Source organism: Egretta garzetta, unplaced genomic scaffold (assembly GCF_000687185.1).
Source record: "Egretta garzetta isolate BGI_Z169 unplaced genomic scaffold, ASM68718v1 scaffold46, whole genome shotgun sequence".
Lineage (NCBI taxonomy): Eukaryota > Metazoa > Chordata > Aves > Pelecaniformes > Ardeidae > Egretta > Egretta garzetta.
The window spans coordinates 9,104,304-9,123,394 of NW_009260268.1; the positions used below are offsets into that span (position 1 = coordinate 9,104,304).

General features: G+C 40.5%; 1 protein-coding gene across 1 annotated transcript; it reads left to right on the forward strand.

Moving 5' to 3' along the window:
- The first annotated feature begins 1,041 nt into the window (after positions 1 to 1,041).
- On the forward strand, positions 1,042 to 16,551 carry PPAT (phosphoribosyl pyrophosphate amidotransferase). Its single transcript, XM_009642381.2, has 11 exons — positions 1,042 to 1,106; positions 2,093 to 2,159; positions 5,536 to 5,742; positions 7,085 to 7,197; positions 7,317 to 7,462; positions 9,137 to 9,209; positions 11,426 to 11,577; positions 12,837 to 12,964; positions 13,260 to 13,481; positions 14,269 to 14,389; positions 15,802 to 16,551. Exons 1-11 carry the CDS (start codon positions 1,042 to 1,044, stop codon positions 15,975 to 15,977), a joined length of 1,470 nt encoding a protein of 489 aa, XP_009640676.1. The 3' UTR covers positions 15,978 to 16,551.
- Positions 16,552 to 19,091: the final 2,540 nt, after the last annotated feature.

Consider the following 19,091-nt stretch of genomic DNA (forward strand, 5'->3'; position numbering starts at 1 on the left):
TCTTCTTCCTTTAAAAACAACAAAAAAGGCGCACCCCCCCGCATCGTGCAGCCCCCTTGCCCGTGGCTGCCGTGAGGCGGCGTGAGGCGAGGTGGGCCCCGCTCCTGCCTCCCGCGGGGGTAAGGGCCGGGGCCGCGGGGCTGAGCCTTCCAAACCGGTTGCAAGTTTGCAGTGGTGGATAGTGACAGCGGTGTGGCATCATCCTGCGTTACGTTTGCTTGCCCCGCCCGTGTGGTAGCTGGTTTTTGGACCCATGGTCACAGATGCCCGTTTTTAACTCTTAGTAATTCCTTGGTTATTAGCGACGCTTCCATGAAAACCTTGCACACTTAAATCTCCCTAAATTGGTAAAATCGTGTCAGCTTTGCGGTAATGAAATTGAGCTTCCTTTTCTTTGGTTAGCACTAGATGAAAGACGTCATCCAAGGACTGGAGAGGCCCCTTCCTTCGGGGTGTTCTCGCCCCTCTTTCAGGATATTGATTTTGTTGATGTTTAAAGGGACAGTGCCAGTATATAAATGGAAATAGCCTGTAATACTAACATTTGAATTTAAAGTTGCTGAATGCACTATACCAGCCCTCGGGTTTTCCTACCGGTCTTTGGGTTTATGTATGGGACGTCTTCCTGAGTTCAAATAAATGCATTTAAGAATATCCTCATCTCTGATTTTTCTCTTGGGGATCATCTGTGCCAATAAAAGGGTAAATTCGTTCAGATACGCGTGAAGTTGGTTTGGCTTGGGTTTCTGAAAGCAAATTTTGCTTTACATGCAACTGGGGCTAGTGACCAATAAAGGGATTTTAGGAACTGGAGACAGTTTGTAATGAGCGTGGTCAGCTGTAGATTAGCATCCATTCTGTAGATTTTTTGTGCCTGATTTTATTGTTGCTTATACTAAATAATTCCATTTGACTTCAGTTGAGTTAAACTGGTCTAATGTGCAAATAGCATCTTCTTTTAATACTCTAAAAATATTCTAAGTGTTTAGGTTTTTAAGAAAAACATCTCTGCTTTTCAGTCATTATTATATATGAGAGCGGATGGGAGCTTACCGGTCCATCGAAGTCCCCATGAGTGTTACAGGCATGGTGGGTGTATGGCAGCAGTTTCGTTAGACGTAACGCTCTGCCTTATTCCAAGAAGCCTTTTAAAGGAAGATTGAGCAGCCCATACTGTTACCCACCAAAAATCCAGTCTGCAAAACGTAACCTTTTCAATGGATAAGGACTGAATTATAAACCTTGGGAAGTTGTGCGGTATTCTGCTTGCCTCTGGCAGGGCAGTGTCAGGGAACCTGCCCGTCTCCCGGGCATGGACCCCGGGGGACGCAGAGAGGAGGCAGGGCTGGAGAGAAGAGGGAGCAGGCTAGGGAAAAACTCTGTCGTTTCAGCTGATACAGCTCTTCTGCTCAACAAAGTGCAACTGCCAGCCTGGGGTTGATCTGCTGTGAGAGAACTATTTCCACGTGCGGTGACGCTGTACGCCAGACGCGTTTTGCTTGAGTTCAGAAGCTGTGGTGCCCAATATTAGTTTTATGTGCTCAAGCACTTTTATCAGGGGGTCCATGGACCTTTTAGAGTTGTAAATGCTAGCTTGACTGCATAAGTGCAAGAATGCAAAAGCTTCTGCATAGGCGATCAGCAGAAGAGACAATGTGTTCCCTTAGGCAAAACCACCAGTTTCTTAACACCCCTCCCCAAACCAAAGCAGAAATAGAGTAGTGCTACAGAGCCTACTACTAGAGCCTAGACTATCACTGCAAAGTGGCTTTTCAGATTAAGCATCTGCCGTTATTTTATGCCCACACTGAAATAGGACTGCAGGAAGAGCCTGAGCCAGTGCTTATTAGTGGAAAGATTCCCGCTGAATTCAGTGGGCTTAGGCACAAACCTTATGTGACTGTTTGGAAATAAAGCATAACATGGGCAAGAAACCAGTTTTGATTACAAGCCTGTAAAATGAAACAACAAGTAAGTTTGCATTAAAATTTCATGTTGTAAAGAACAGAAGAAAAACCACCAAACCATTGCATGCTAAAGTATTTAATTCTTAGCAGTTCAGTGCTTGATGTTAATTCTGTTTTGTCCATAGGGGCCAGGAGAGTGCTGGAATTGTGACAAGTGATGGAGAGTCATCCCAGGCATTCAAAGTGCACAAGGTAAAACGTAGACGAAAGTTTTGTAGATGCCTAACTGAGATGCATGAAAGTTTGTTTCAGATAGGAAACAGAATAATTAGAGGGAAGGTAACATGTTTTGATGGACCATTTTGGTTTTGTCAGTGATAGTATCTAATTCTGTTATTTGTGCAATTGCCGTCTTAAGTGCATGTTTAAAACAAATATGCCAATGTTATCCTACTGGATGTACCCATGCACGTGGTAGCAGACACATAAAAATATCCAGATCAGGCTACCGATGTCACAAAAACTACTTGCCAAAGCCACCCCAGACCTAAGGTGTTAACTCTGGAGCACCAATGCAACTTGAGATCAAAAGAAAAGGGAAGACAGTTACAGGCTATGCACAAACAAATGGATGACTAAGTCTTGTGTTAGTGAGACTCAGGGAAGTGGCAGCCACTTTACCCATAGGTAAAAATAAACAGAATAAAAGACTGGATGGAGACCTGAGAAGGTCACGCAGTCTTTCTCGAACTGAGAGAATCCCAGGGGATGTTGAAAGACATAAAATGGCCATAGCCTCAAAAGTATTATGCCAGCAGAATACCTGCATGCTCTGGGGATATTTGTGCTCATTCTGTATTGAATAGCGACTAGGAAAAAATAATCAGCAGCCTCATCCTGGAAGAACAGAGAAATAACGAAGAGCAGGAAGGAAGGAAATAAGGAAGAGCAGGAAATAAAACTACATCAGCAAAATAACCATGGGGCAATTTTTGATGTGTGTTCTCTGACTGCAGTCAGAAAGCAGTTTATCTTCATGTTCAGAGGCCTGTGAGGAAGACTAATTAAGCTGTTCACATGAGTCTGAGAGTACAAACTGCTTTGCTGTAGCAGCATGTACATCTATGACTGCTCAATACCTCCTGCAAAAACTCATTGAGCATCACGTTTGTCGCCTCTTCAGGCATTTCCCCACTCCTATCTGTTACTTACAGCCTGATTCACACACACGCATGCACACACTTTCAAATGCAGCTTTTCTCAGCTTCAGCACCTTGTTATCTGTTCTTCATTCATGCTCTTGCTTGGGTTTCAGCTTTCCTTAACATTTACAGGAATTCCAGCTCCCTTTGAAGTGGGCTCCTGTATATATCCTGTAGTAGAAAGAAAGATCTCCTTAGAATGAACTTCCAGCAGGTGATACCATAATTTGTAGTGTTTCCATGTTACTGAGCTGCAATACTTAGCTGTCATGCTAAGAATTTAATCGACTGTCTCATCATATCAGCTTTGATAATTTAAGGAGTTGCAGAGCATGTGATGGTTTCTTTTATCCTTGAAATACGTTTCTCAGCTACAGCACTTTTAAAATCTGTAATAACCACAGTGTAATAAGGAGCCTGTGGAGTACAATTTATATGGCTTGTTTAATCCTGGAAGTGGTGCTAACATAACAAACATCTGGGTCTGTTACAATGGTGAAAATATACTTAGGACTCTGACTTGCAAACTAGTCCATAAAAATGTCAGCATCTAAGATGCTACTCTATCCATCTGTCCTCCAAACTCCGCTGACTCTTCTTCATAGCAGAGACAACAGGATGGAAAAGGTGCCTGCTTCTCACTGCATTGATTTACTACCCAATGCTTCCATGCAAACTCACGTTTGTCAACAGTTTAAGGCAATACATGTATCAGAGTATGCACTGGAACGCCTAAGGCATGGGTATGTGTTCCCCTCTGATTGTTACCAGCCTTTGACCACAGATTAATAGCCCTTGCAAAGGCTATTAATCCTTTGTTTTAAACTCTTCCAGAAAGACTTGTCCAGATTTGTCTGTCAGAGCCTTTCAGCTAGATTTGTATAACAAAACATTACTGTCGTAGCTCAGGATGTGGAAAAACTTAAATCTCTTGTATAGGCATAGCAATACCAGTAGGATAAAGGCTGTCAGATTGTTTCACACTTGGATATGCAGAAAAATATGTTAAAGTATTCATCAGGCCATTATCCTGTTCTGGCATGTACCAGGCATTGTATAATACAGACAATAAGATTGTCTTCATTGGGAACTTTTTATACTGGTGTAATTCACATACGCCATCCCACACCAGTGCAATCTAAATCAGAGGAATATTTCAAACTGCAATTAAAAGATTATCTACTTGTGTAACCAAATCTGGTTTAAAGCAACATAGCTTGTTTATGCTATTGCAATGCTTCACGTGGCCGCATCCGTTAATACTGGACCTGTGAACTGCCAGATCTCCTCTTAGGGTAAAGTTGGCCTAAGGAAAATAAGAGTGCATGGTAGCATTTCTGTGTGTATATGAGCACATGACATAGACACCAGACCACCTTTATGTCATCTGTGAGACAACAGATGATAATTGATCTGGCAAAGTTTGCTGAACAATTAAAGCAAACTTACACCAGTTTGATGGTTTGAGGCAGTAACTTTTTAATGTGACAGTAAGTGTCCTAAAACCACATGTGCAACCACAGCCTCTTGGCATTCTTACTCTATAGCAGTCACAGCAGAAAATACCCTACAGTTGAACTTTAAGTTCCTTTGGTTGAGCTCTGAAAACAGTCCAACCAGCTCCTAGAGGAGTGTTATCATGTGTGCTATCGTGTATATCACCGCTGCCACGTGTGATAGGGAAACAGAGCAGAGAAGGATGTTAATATTTTCCACAGGCAGTGGCAGAAGCAGGAGTTTGTAGGAGGGCCTGGGATCCAATCTTAATTTCTACTCTCTGTGCAGTTTTTTCAGACTATTCTTGCTGCTAAATTGTCTCCACATAGTACTTGTGGCCAAAAGAAGCTCCTGACAGCTGACTAAAAAGTTTTGATTCATTTCTGCTTCAGATAGAAGGCAACCTGGCTATGTGAAAAGTTTGTTTTAAGTAAAAAATAAAACCTCTTGAAAAAGGCTTTGCTTCTGACATTGGCAAGAATGACAGTAGAATCTAGTAAACATTATCATGGACCCAGTAGAAAAGTAAATCCAATATACTGCTAACTTGTAAAAGGTAATCTCTACATAGAATTTCCTTCTTGCAACTTTTTTCTTCTTTGCCTGTCTTTTGGCAGTCTTTTTTCTGGTGTTTTTAAAAAATACAACAGTTTGGTAGTGTTTTTCAGAAGATGTATTTTTAGTCAGGGAATAGATTGTTCCATGAAAATCCTCAGCACAAAAATGTCTATTGCTTTATTTAAAAACAGGAGTAAAGGGATCTGATATATCACTGTGATACCTATTCAGCTTCTTTCTTTCTCATGTCTTTTGCCTTTCTCTTAAAGTTGTTTGCATTAATGCTGTACCAAAAACAAACACAAGGAGAAATGAGGAAATTGCCAGGAAAACAAAACCAAGCAGAACTTCTTTTTCGTTTTCTCCCGAAGGGAATGGGTCTTATAAATCACGTCTTCAATGCAGACAGCCTGAAGAAGCTGTATGTTTCAAACCTTGGTATTGGGCACACAAGGTACTCCACCTCCGGAATTTCTGAGCTGCAGAACTGCCAGCCTTTTGTCGTAGAGACTCTTCATGGGAAGATTGCTGTGGCACACAATGGGGAGCTAACAAATGCTGTACGACTCAGGAGGAAGGTTAGTATCTCCTTTGGGAGACTCTGGCATCATTTCTTTCTGAGTATGAGGCAGCAATGAAGAGTAAGTTTGCTGTGACTTTTCCTTAATACCAAACTATGTGGGGTAGTGAGAGAGCCCCATAAAAAAAATCATTTTGGAAGAAAAAAATCTTGGAGAGGGGAGGCATTTGTAACTGTCACAGGGGATAATTTACCAATCTGCTACACTGATGGTCACATTCCTATTGATTAAGTGAGAAAACTAACTCAGCCATAACAAAAGGTAGCTCGGCTTGAAGCTCTGCTCTTTTGTGGTGGCTGATAGATGGAGCACATCATATGACTGTGCATTATAAATTGAAATATCTGGTTTGAATATTGTCTTTATTTGGTTTTCTGGCTTGCAAAATTAGTCATGAGCACTGTCGGGACATAAACCACCAAATGCCAAATTTTATAGTGTGTTTGGCTAGAAGGGTATGTGTGAAAGAATCAAATTAAAATTCAGCAGATGTTTCGTTGTGAAATCTCTTCTATGATATGTTCCATCCAAAAGCGAAAGGACATACTTTTGCATTGAAGCAAGGCCAATGTATGGTGTGCCGAAAGGAACCTAGCCCGTCTTTACTCAGAGCCACAACTGTATGAATGGATGGGAGAAAAAAACAGTGGTGAGGAAATGTAGATGGAGAGTAGAGAATCAGAGTTACATGAGATGTAAAATGATTTCTGAAGATAAAAATTAGGAACTGTAATGCATACATTGAAGGGGTTGTAACAGTTGGCTAGATACACTGCAGATTCTTTTCTCCCTTAGAAGCATAAATATGCCGAGCAGAACAATTTGACAGGTCTAGCAAACTAAATTGTGGGATTTCAGTTTTTTAATCCCACTCTGCTTCCCTTCACACCTCTTTTTTTTGTTGTTGTTGCTTAGTGCCCAAACCACCATTGTGCCTTGATATCTCTTTCTGTATCTGCTATAGGTAATTTCGTATTTTCTCCTGTATATTTTACCTCTCTTCTCAGAGCAAGCAGAAGCACAAAGCTGATTAAATGGCCCAAACATGAATTTACGCCCTGAATATTCGTGGTATTAATTTTGGTTGCATATGTGGTGCCAGGGCATGAGATGCAAAGGCAGAAATGTAGTACCAGGCGTAGATGATTGTACCAGCTCTTTCTGCATGTTTGGTTTGTTGGAAGAAGTTTGAGGTTATTGTGATCTGATCACCTGAAGCACTGATACCTTTTAAAACATTTGTTCATTGCATAAAGGTGGTGTTAGATTAAAATCTGAGTGGTGTTATGTGGGATTTTTTTTTTAATGTTGGTAACACTTCTGGTTTTTGTCTTAAAAGCTTATGCGGCATGGTGTAGGACTGTCGACCAGTTCTGACAGTGAACTGATCACCCAGCTGCTGGCTTTCACACCTCCTCTAGAAAATGACGATACAGCTGACTGGGTAGCAAGGTGAGGAAGATGGGTTTCAGAATCAAGAACAGCAATGTTATCTCAGCGTAATATGCAGCTGTAAATGCACACAGCTGTTAGTGTGACACACGATTATGCTCACCTATGTCTCATTTCAGAATAAAAAATTTAATGAATGAAACTCCAACTTCATACTCATTGCTAATTATGCATAAAGACATAATCTATGCAGTACGTGATCCATATGGGAATCGCCCACTCTGCATCGGTCGCCTTATTCCTGTAGGGGACATGAATGGAAAAGGTAAACCATACATATATATTCATATACACACATATACATATGTATATATATAGTTTGTGCCTGAAATCACTGATACAAGTAATCAAAGCTACACTTATTGAGGTCTAAGTAGGAATATGTGATGCAAAAGTCAGTTTTGAAAATTCAAAACAAAAAAAAAAATGTTGGTAAGGAAAAAATAATGGGTAGGGAAGTCTGCAAACATCTTTTCTGTTTCCAGCAAAAGGGAATCTTAGTTGCCTGATGACAGTGTCAGAATTAGGCAGCCCAACTGTGGTAAAAGATTTGTGAAAATCTAATTAACATCTCATTACCTAAACAGGAAAGCAGGGATGAACAGAATCACAGAAGGGTTGAGGTCGGAAGGGACCTCTGGAGGTCATCTGGTCCAAATCCCCTGCTCAAGCAGGGCCACCTTGAGCCAGTTGCTCAGGACTGTGTCCAGTCCAGGAACAAGTCTGGTTTCTTTCTTTCTCCTGTAGTAAGGTGGCTGAAAAATGCTGGATTACTGGCAATGTATTTCTAAATTCCAAGCGTGCCCAGCCACGCATATTACAGTAATGGAACACTATACAATCCATTTGTGGGAAAAAATCTTTGTATGCCTGTTTAGCCTGCAAATCAACATTTTCCATGAAGAGAGATTAAGATCTGTTCATTTGTTTAAAAACAAAATAATTCAAAGGCAAAGTAGTAAATGCGTCCATATCTTCATAAAACTTGGTAATTTTAACCACAAGAAAAATTATCAAGATTTTTTTACAGCATACAAACATTCCTTCCCTATGGTACACAATTCAATCTTTCCTGTGCCTGTCTCTAAAAACTCTCCTTACTGGAGTTCAATCAAAAGGATCTATCTATCAACACATTTAGCACAGGAAAAGTAAGGAGTTTCTTGTGTGAACAAAAGTAATTATGTACATCTAAAGTCACTGAACTGGAATTGGAAAAGTATGAAATAATGCATAGATAACAAAGGTAGTTATCTACTAAACAACAAGTTATCTACTAAAATGACCTGAGGGCTGGCTGAGAAAGTTGGGGATGTCCAGCCTGGAGAAGAGAAGGCTGCGGGGAGACCTGATTGCGACCTTTCAGTACCTAAAGGGGGCCTATAGGAAAGATGGGGAAAATCTTTTCAGTAGGGCCAGCTGTGACAGGACAAGGGGTAATGGTTTTAAACTAAAACAGGGTAGGTTTAGACTGGATATAAGGAAGAAATTCTTTACAATGAGGGTGGTGAAACACTGGAATGGGTTGCCCAGAGAGGTGGTGGAGGCCCCATCCCTGGAAACATTCAAGGCCAGGTTGGATGGCGCTCTGAGCAACCTGATCTAGTTAGTGGTGTCCCTGCCCACTGCAGGGGGGTTGGACTGGATGACCTCTAAAGGTCCCTTCCAACTCAAAGCATACTATGATTCTATGATTCAATGAATTATTTCTCTTCAGGAACAGGTTCATGATGTTTATGTTGGTTTGTTTGGTTTTTTTAAAATAATATTATAGAAACTTTGGAATGCTATACCTTTTAGTTAGAAATTACAACAGTCTTTAGTTGTGCACTTGGCAACCTAAACCATAGCAAGCCAGATACTGCAGTAGAAATGCAATTGCTGAGGGGGTGTAATGGTAACAAGAATTGTGGACTCTAACCGAAATCTTTCATTTCAGGGAAAGATAACAGTGAAACAGAAGGATGGGTAGTCTCTTCTGAATCCTGTAGCTTTTTGTCTATTGGTGCAGAGTAAGTGCCCTGATTCTCACTTTATCTGAAAGCTCTCCTCAGCCAGCAATTAAGCATTAAACCTCAAATTACGAAATATGATTATAATGACATGAAAGACATCAAGGATTAGTTTGCTGGGCTGTTGGGGGGGGGGGGGGGGGGGCGTTTGGCCAGGACTTTTTTGCCAGTTTATTTTCTTGAACAGATAAATGTAAAAGAAGATTTATGTGTTCAGCAAGTAACAGTAAAGACATCTTTACTGTTGTAAAGTAAATGCCTCTTACTTGTTGCATTAAACCTGGTTATCCATATAAGTTTTTAATTGTAGCCTTGTTCGCAGCAGAATCGTATTACAAAATAGTTCTTCAACTACAGGAAGGTTACATTGGTAGCTCACAGGCTGGACTAACCTGAGCTGTAGCATATGCTCTCTGATGAGCCAGTCTCCTTGCTTGAAAAAAATGATGGGCACCTGAAACTATTTCCATGCGTGCAAACACCCATCAGAGCCAAAACAGGAGATGACGTTCTTGTAACTCTCTAGCTAAGATACTCTGAAAAGAAAGGTGTGATACTTTCCCTGGACAAAAAGAGAAGGCTAAGAGGCTCTTCGGGAGATCGCAGATTGGGCTTTCTTGAGACAATTTATTCTACTTATGGATAAAAATAACTGTTTTCTGAAACTTCTTCAAAATCTATGTTAAGGGAAGCTTACCATGTAGGAGCATCAGCTGAATCCTGTGGGTTTTCAAAAAGGCAGTTCTGTCTAAACTTCCACTGTAGGCAGTGCTGCTGCCTGCTAATAATGCTAGTATCTGACCAGCGAATAATCACAGATTTGCTCACATCTGATTTATATCTCCAGGATATTTCAGTATTTTGGGATAGATTTAGATTGCAATTGTTAGAACAGCCACCTGAGGACTCACTAAAGGATCTAGAAAAATGTTTAATAAGGTTAAACATTGTAACATAATAAACCTAATACTATTCCATATTTCTTCAGGTATGAGAATTGGAATGTACATTTCTAGTTGGCTATACATCATTCAGAGGTAGCTGTCTGTCACCACTAGACAGATATTTCATAGAATCATTGAATCGTTTAGGTTGGAAAAGACTTTAAGATCATGAAGTCCAACTGTTAACCTAACACTGCCACTCCACCACTAAACCGTGTCCCTAAGCACCTCGTCTACTTGTCTTTTAAATACCTCCAGGGATGGGGACTCCTCCGCTTCCCTGGGCAGCCTGTTCCAATTCTTGACAAACCTTACCTGTCAGGTAGCTGTAGAGGGCAATAAGGTCTCCTCTCAGCTTCCTTTTCTCCAGGCTGAACAGCCCCAGTTCCCTCAGCCGCTCCTTGTAAGACTTGTGCTCCAGACCCCTCACCAGCTTCGTTGCTCTCCTCTGGACATGTTCCAGCAACACAACATCTTTCCTGTAGTGAGGGGCCCAAAACTGAACCCAGTATTCCAGGTGTGGCCTCACCAGTGCTGAGTACAGCGGCAGGATCACTTCCATGCTCCTGCTGGCCACACTATTCCTGATACAAGCCAGGATGCTGTTGGCCACCTTGTCCACCTGGGCACACTGCTGGCTCATATTCAGCCGGCTGTCAGCCAGCACCCCTGGGTCCTTTTTGCCAGGCAGCTTTCCAGCCACTCTTCCCCAAGCCTGTAGCGCTGCATGGGGTTGTTGTGACCCAAGTGCAGGACCCGGCGCTGGGCCTTGTTAAACCTCACACAGCTGGCCTCGGTGTCATACAGCTGACCTCAGCAATACCTTCTCTAGGTATTGGCTTGTAGGGCAGGATTTTTTTGGCAACCATCTTTATTCTTGATTATGTTTTTTATATTGCATTTTTACGTTCATTAGCTTTCATAGAAAAGTCCTCTAGTATTGATCTAGGACGAAATTATTAAAATATACTTAATCTCCATTAAGCCTGTACTAGATTGAGTACTGTACATCTCAACATACAGGAAGAATACCATAATTCTCTGGTGCTAAGTATTTACTGCTTTGGGGTATTAATTCAGACCGGTTTAGTAAGGGTCACTTGTTTTAGCATGTTGATCTTAAAACACTCCAGGTCAAATCCTAAGATAGAAGCAAATTGTCATGTTAGGATGTTCAAAAGCATTTTTTCCTGTCAGTTGAATCTTGTTTATATTTCAGAACTATCATCCAGGTTCAGGACATTTCTAAATGGTATGTATTTCTCTTTCAAGGTACTATCGTGAGGTCCTTCCTGGAGAGATTGTGAAAATTTCCAGATACGATGTCCAGACACTGGATGTTGTACCAAGACCTGAAGGAGATCCGTCAGCATTCTGCATCTTTGAATATGTTTATTTTGCAAGACCAGACAGTATTTTTGAAGGTAAGAGGATGCAAAAGATGTATCAAGCTCCTCCCTAAATAATGGGAGATGTTGTCCTGGAGAACGATGACTCTGGAAAGGATCTGGGATCATAGTAGGGTACCACTGAATGTGAGCTTGCAGAGCAGGGCTGGGACAGAATGGGTTTGCACAGTTCTTGATGACATGAAACTCACCAGGAGGAGCATGTAACATCACCTTCCTCTTCCTGGCTGTGCATGTGGCCTCACTCAGGCTGCCTGAGTAGTCCTACGGAAGGGATGAAAAGAGCCACAAACATGATTAAGGTAGAGGAAATATCCCTTAAAAGCAAGAGACTTAAGAAAGGAACTTTACTGATTCTTGGAAAACTTTCTAAAAATTAGACTTACAAAATAGGATCTGCAAAACAACTTCATCTTGGTGTTTTCTTTGCAAGAAAAGGTTATTTCAGGAAGATGCTTTTCATATAACTTGAAATATATGCATTATCTAAGTACTTGGGGCTGTCAGTCTAATGCTTTTATTATTGTTTCAGTAGAAGCCCTCAGAAATTGTCTCAGTGACGAGGTATGAGCCAGGACTCTCGTACCTAACAAACAAGCTCTTCTTTGCTTTCTATGGCCATGCCATCTGTTGATCCTATGCAGTTCCCCCCACCTTTATAAAGCCAATTTCACTCCACATCCCTTTTTTTCATGATCCTCTTACCTTTCAATATCCTTACTTCTTACATTCCTTAGTACTGCTGCTGTACCCTTTGCTGTGCCTCATCTCATCACAACACCGCCAGTTCCTTCCCATGTTGCAAATTTTTTAGGACTTTAAAAGTTTCTGAGGCCTCTTTTCCCCTGACTAAATTTGGGGTGAATTTTGCCAACTGATTCAAATTTAATAAGTGGGCAGAGGCAGACAGAAGGATTGCACAAACTTTGCTGGAGAAACCAGCCTAAAAACAGAATATGCACGTTACGAACAGGCAGGCGTAACTTCTACTCCTTTCCTCCTGTAAATAGATTTTGCTAAGATCCACGGGACCTTTAGTTAACTGATTAAGGCAAACTGGATTTTAATTCTCTGTGTAGTGATGCAAATGTGAATGTAAGAATATGACATTATGGAAGGAATTAAAAAATGACCTTGTGTGAGTGACTGCTTATTAGTTCTGTAGCTTTTCTCACTGACTTTTATTCCTGCAACTTGCCACAGAAATTTGTACAGCAAACTGAGAGGAAATCTGCATTATGTATACCAGGAAAAACACTTCTTGCTGTTCTTAGGTCAGATGGTGTATTCCGTCAGGAGAAGATGTGGGCAGCAGCTTGCTATTGAAGCACCCGTGGAAGCAGACCTGGTCAGCACTGTTCCAGAGTCTGCAACCCCAGCAGCTCTTGGTTATGCTCAAAAGGTATATGTTAACTTGCCTTTTCTTTTTTTTGACCCAAGCATATTTAGACATACCTCTTCTTGTAATGGGACATTATGGTATGGGCCATTAGAGCTTTGTATTGATAAAGCTTTATATCTTGAGTGTGCCAGGTACTCCTATTGAGTCATCTGCACTTGTTTTTTCTGTCATTATTCCACTATATTAAAGTATTTCAAGGTTCTTTGGTTACTATGAAGTCACGCTAAGGTTGCTTTAAAGTGAGGATATCCAGTTTTATAGATATTAATTCTGTTTAATTGTCTCCTGTTTACAGTGCGGACTGCCATACGTTGAAGTACTCTGTAAAAACCGTTATGTAGGAAGAACATTTATCCAGCCAAATATGAGGTTACGGCAACTTGGTGTTGCAAAGAAGTTCGGCGTTCTGTCTGATAATTTTAAAGGCAAGCGAGTTGTTATCATTGATGATTCAATTGTGAGGGGCAATACCATTTCACCCATAATAAAACTACTGAGAGAATCAGGAGCCAAAGAGGTAAGTTAATTTTCAGTCAGTACAATACACATGTAAAGAGAAGATTGATGGGAGGGTGAAGCACAGGGCTTTGTCTTCATTTGTACTCTACATTGTTCCCATATTTAAAAGGGCAACTGTGCAAAAAACCAACAGCTAGTGCATGTTTATTGTGAAGACAGGTTGAGAAGTTTCTTTTGTAAGACTGTGATTTTTGGGACATTAAGGGGGGAGGAACAGGTCTCCGTTTATGAAGTGCTATCTGGCAAACAAAGAGAGACTGGAAAACAGATTAATTAAGATCAGAAAATCAGGTATTTATTGGTGTGGTATTCCTGACATACGTGTGACTTGTGGTACTACATTAAGTACAGCCACATACTGCAGTAAACAGGCATGTGCCTGAAGTCACCAGAGCACAAAATTTTTAATTAAGTTTTTTTAATTAAAACAGAATATGCAAGCCTGTCACTGGAGAAAACATGTTCTGTATAATATTTGACTTTGTAAACTGAAACATGTGCTGCATCAAGGATTGAACACCGTAGAAGAAAAGCAAAATCAGGACGGAACCTTTTAATAACATTAGGAAACACTGTAAAAATAAATTCTAAACCTGTCTTTCTCTCTCCTGCTGTGTTGGCACCTGAAAAAAACTTTATCTTACTTTTAACCCTTCCACGACTTCTGTGTAGTGCTGTGTTCTGTTCTTCATGATTATTTTACAGAAATGGGACTTTGCCATTATGTTACGGTCTGCTGACCTTTACCCTTTAGCAGTCTGATTTGAAACTGTATTTTTATTCAGGTGCACATCCGTGTGGCTTCACCTCCCATAAGATTTCCTTGTTACATGGGAATAAACATTCCAACTAAAGAAGAACTCATTGCCAACAGACCTGAATTTCATGATCTTGCAAACTATATAGGTAACTGCTACTTTTTCTTTTCTTTTTTTGAGAGAGATTTTACCTGTAGGCATTTTATTGTCTACATCAAAATATAGGACAACACATCAAGGCAACAGTGGCAAAACTGACTAAAAAATCATAAGGTTGACACAATAAATTTCTGCATTGTGAGAACCCTACAGATCAAACCAATTTAGTTACACGCTTTTTTTTAACACAGTGAATGATATTTCTCCAAACAACAGAACGCATTAGAATAATTGCATAATCATAAGTTACAAAGAAGGTGTGACAACATAGCTTTCCAATACTTAAGAGCTCCTTCTGGGGCAGTCAACAAGGAGCTACTGTAGGCAAAATATCAGGAAGAAAATATGCAGTGAAAAACTGTCCTGTAATGAAAAGCTAATGTACTTTCACTTCCATGAGATATTCATAAAAATATGTTCGGAATTTGTAAACACCCACTGATTTTTCTACAAATTTAAATTTATGTAAATAATTCTAACTGCATTATATATTTCACTTTGAAAGAAATTATATTTGAAACTAATCAAAGAATGTTAAATACATTCTCAAATCTCTAGAGTGAGTCATGTTTGCAGCAGAACAAAAGAAGAACCAACAGCTTATGTTGCTTGTGATGTGGTAAATAATGTGCTCTTCATCAGGATAGCAGCAGCAGAAGTCGTGTGAAGGCTTGTGAATGAGGAGATCTACTATAATATGGGCTATTGTGCTGCAAAATATTTTAAAGATGGTTTAAGAACATAGCTGTGGTTACCACTTGGGAAACTGTAAACTCAGATTTCCTGTGTTAATTACTTACTGTCTACTGTTGCAATGAATTATTTTCCCCCAAATTATTGTGAAGGCATGTTTTAATATCTCAAGTTTGTAGGATCTCATTTTTAAGTATCATTCACAAAATAGTGAGTGCAAATGATAGAAAACTAATGAAAAGGCTATCAAAATTTCATACTGCTAGAACATTTGCATGAACTGCAGATTGAATTTTTTTTAACACGATGGACTTGCCCTCCTCCAAGTCCCAGTAGGGGTTCGTAGTCCTGGGTGTGCAGTTTGGGAAGCACACAGCTGCTTCCAGACCCAAACCAGAGGGTGGCTCTGGGAAACTATAGGGAGTTTAGGGAGTCTCAACACACGCTCTGGATTTTGTTTCTATTTTTGCAGTGTGTGTGACCTATTTGTTCCCCACTCAGAACCTTCTGTCTAGCTTTCAGTGAGTCTGCTCCCCGCACAAAGAATTTGAGAAGGGCAAAGCTTATTATGGTCTGATAATTTTTCATATCAGTTCTCTCTAGGTAAGGTCATCCCTCTCCATACAGTAACGCATCTGCCATTTCCCAAGAGCATTGCATTTGGTGCAGTACTGCAGCTGTAACTGATGAATTCTTTATTTCCTCTAGGAGCAGACAGCGTTGTCTATCTTTCTGTGGAAGGGCTGGTATCGTCCGTGCAAGAAAGCATCAAAGCAAGACAAGAGAATGAGAACAAACTTAAAAGCCAGAAATCGCGTGTTGGGAAGATTGGTCATTGCACAGCGTGTCTCACCGGAGAGTATCCTGTAGACCTAGAATGGTGAATCTTTAGTGGATGGACACCAGTTCATCTCTTGTTGAATGTACCTTTTTCAAAGATGCCTTCTCGCTAATAGTCATCTTATTTAGGTAATAGGGAAATCTTATTACAATTGCCGTTACTAAAATACATCTTTATGGGACAGACTTACAGGAAGTCTGATGTGCTGATGAAAACAATGTAAGCAGGTTAAAATACAAAATCATAGTTTTGATGCATAGTTGTGCCTTCTATTTTCTCATAAAATACTATAAAAACCAAAGTTTTTTAAATTAGGTAGCGGTCCCAGAGTTTTTTGTTTCGGTCTTGCCCCAAAAGATATCCCCGTTAGTCTTGTTCACAAAGTACAGATCGCGAATCGTGTGGTGCAATTTCAAATTATCCAAGTCTTAATGCAAAAAAATACGTGAAGTTTGCTTTTCTCCTTAGGAAAAACACCAGATTCTGAAGAATCAAATTGCTTCCTCAGCAGTTCTTGCTTAGGGTTTTTAAGAATAGAAGTGCCTAGCTTTGGCATATACAGCTAAACAGCCTTTATTAACCAAGCCCTTTGTAACAGATTCTCTGAACGTAATGCCTAGCACATGATTTTAAAAAAACGAAGACTCAGGGAAATGCTCAGCCAAAAGCTCTCTAGTTTTATAACCTTAAAATTCTTTGTTTTGAAGTCCGGTGTAATTACATTATCTTTGTCCGCTTTTATCGGTTGCCAATAGGAGCTGGAAGGAGAAAAAAATACTTGGCGCTGCCATTTTTTTTTCTGTTTTACATCTCGTTTTCTCCAGGATAAGTCCTGACAATTTCTGAAGTCTGAGCTAATGCTCACTGTGCTTTTTGTATGTCAACATCCAAAGTAAAGTGAAAAATAGTCACTTCTCATTTGCAACAGTAAATACACCAGCTGAAGATTGTGAGTTGTTTTGGCTGTAGTTTTATTTTGCTACATTACTGCTGTTACAATAAATGTAATTTTTTTTTTTTTTTTAAAAAAAGAGTTCTGAAGAACCATTAGCTATTGAATACATTGTATTTTTTAATTGGTCACAATTGCACAGTTATACATGAAGATCACTTGGGCAATGAACCACTACCTGAAAATGGAAAAGCACCTTTTGAAAACTATAGCAAATTTACGCACAACTGTAAAATTATTTTGTATACCTCAGGTTTTTTCACTGAATGTCAGCAACTTAATTTTAGATTTTCTATTTAATATTGTGTGTTTTGGCCTTATAATTGTTTGTGACACTGTTAAAAAAAAATAAAATAAAATAGAAAAGAGCTTCTTCCTTTCCCATCATCTCCCACATAGTTGAGAATTACAGCACTGGTGATTAAATTCAAAAGGGAGCTTTCTTACGTGGGATTTGTAGCAATTGTGCCTGTTTGACAATCACAAAAAAAGTTCCAGTCCAAGAAAACGTGTAAGTACATTTAATGAAGTCAAGACTCTGCCTCGTGGAATCGGAACCTACTTGCAGTCAAGCCTACGGGAGAATCCAGATTTTCACGAGCGTTGGGCTCTGACTGTGTGTTCTTCACCAAAGCCCAGGTCTGCATGTTGTGGGATGCGAGCAGAGCTCTTCTCTCTAATTAGCAAGTTTTTTTGGTTGTTTAACAGAACCATAGCAGCTCACCTGGGCAGTAAACTGGGCAAAAAAAGAACAGGGTGGAGTCACTCTGACCACCCCTGCTTCCAGATTAACCAGGGAGGAGCGTGAGAAAACAGGAAAACTACCATTAGCATTTTCCACCTTTCATTTTTCCTGCCCTCAAAAAAAGCAATCATTTTTAAAAGAAGGGGCAAGTCAAGCTCTTAGGTTACAGGTATGTGTGAGGAGCCCTTTCTACTTTGAGAGAAAAGCTTGGGTGTGCAGTTTAACATGGTTGCAAGCAGAAGTCTTATCGATTTATCTGACATTGTCTATAGAACTGACTGTAAATGAAATTTGTGCAAATGCTCTTTTAACACGTTTTCAACAAAACTGGTATTTTTGAAGTCTGGTAATGATTGCTTAATTGTGATTTAAGCCTAGGTGGCATAATTCTGGTTTCAATAAAATGGGTCTTAATGCCTTTTTTGCCCTCCACCTTACACATGTGAAATTACAAGGTCTGCTACTGTAAGCACTGTAATTTTTTAGATACACTACATGCCTAGTCTTTAGTACATTATTTTTCAAAGCCTTAAGTTAAAGGGGAGATACTTTTCAAGTGTCATTTTATTCTCCGACAGCTGGATTTATGCATTGGGTCACCGGGCCCTTATTTTAAATCACGTACAGTGGATGCGCGTGTGCAACGAGCATGTTGAGGGAGAAAGCTCCTCTGGGTTTAGGTGTTGCTATTTGTATTATTTTAATGTTTTACTGTGACCTTGTTTCTGCTGTACTACCAACACACAACTGTGCCAAACCGTCATTTACAAAATGTGGCAAAATGGTAGAAAGCTGATGTCTAACTTCTCCCATGCATTAACATTAAAAATGGTTATAAACCGGGCAGCCCGTTCCAATGCTTGACAACCCTTTCAGTGAAGAAATTTCTCCTAATGTCTAGCCTAAACCTGCCTGGCGCAGCTTCAAACCATTCCCCCTCATCCTATCATCCGTTACTGGGGAGAAGAGGCCGACCCCCACCTCACTACAGCCTCCTGTCAGGCAGTTGTAGAGGGCGATCAGGTCTCCCCTCAGCCTCCTCTTCTCCAGGCTGAACAACCCCAGTTTCCTCAGCTGCTCCTGATCAGACTTGTGCTCCAGAGCCCTCACCAGCTTTGTGGCTCTCCTCTGGACACGCTCCAGCACCTCAATGTCTTTCTTGCAGTGAGGGGCCCAAAACCGAATACAGTATTTAAAGTGCAGCCTCACCAGCACCGAGTACAGGGGCACGATCAGTTCCCTACTGCTGGCCACACTATTCCCGATACAAGCCAGGGTGCCATTAGCCACCTTGGCCACCTGGGCACACTGCTGGCTCATGTTCAGCCGGCTGTCAACCAGTAACTGCAGTCAACTTCGCTGCGCTCGCCGGCCCTACGCATGCAAGGCTTCTTTAGTGAAGCCACCCTGAAAGCGCCCTCGAAGCTGGAGCAAATAAATTCGTATCTTGCATTAAATCA

Coding starts and splice junctions, on each gene's coding strand:
- PPAT (XM_009642381.2), top strand. CDS start 1,042: ATGGGAGCTTACCGGTCCATCGAAGTCCCCATGAGTGTTACAGGCATG. Junction 13,482..14,268: donor GAGAATCAGGAGCCAAAGAG/GTAAGTTAATTT, acceptor ATTTTTATTCAG/GTGCACATCCGTGTGGCTTC. Junction 14,390..15,801: donor TGATCTTGCAAACTATATAG/GTAACTGCTACT, acceptor TATTTCCTCTAG/GAGCAGACAGCGTTGTCTAT.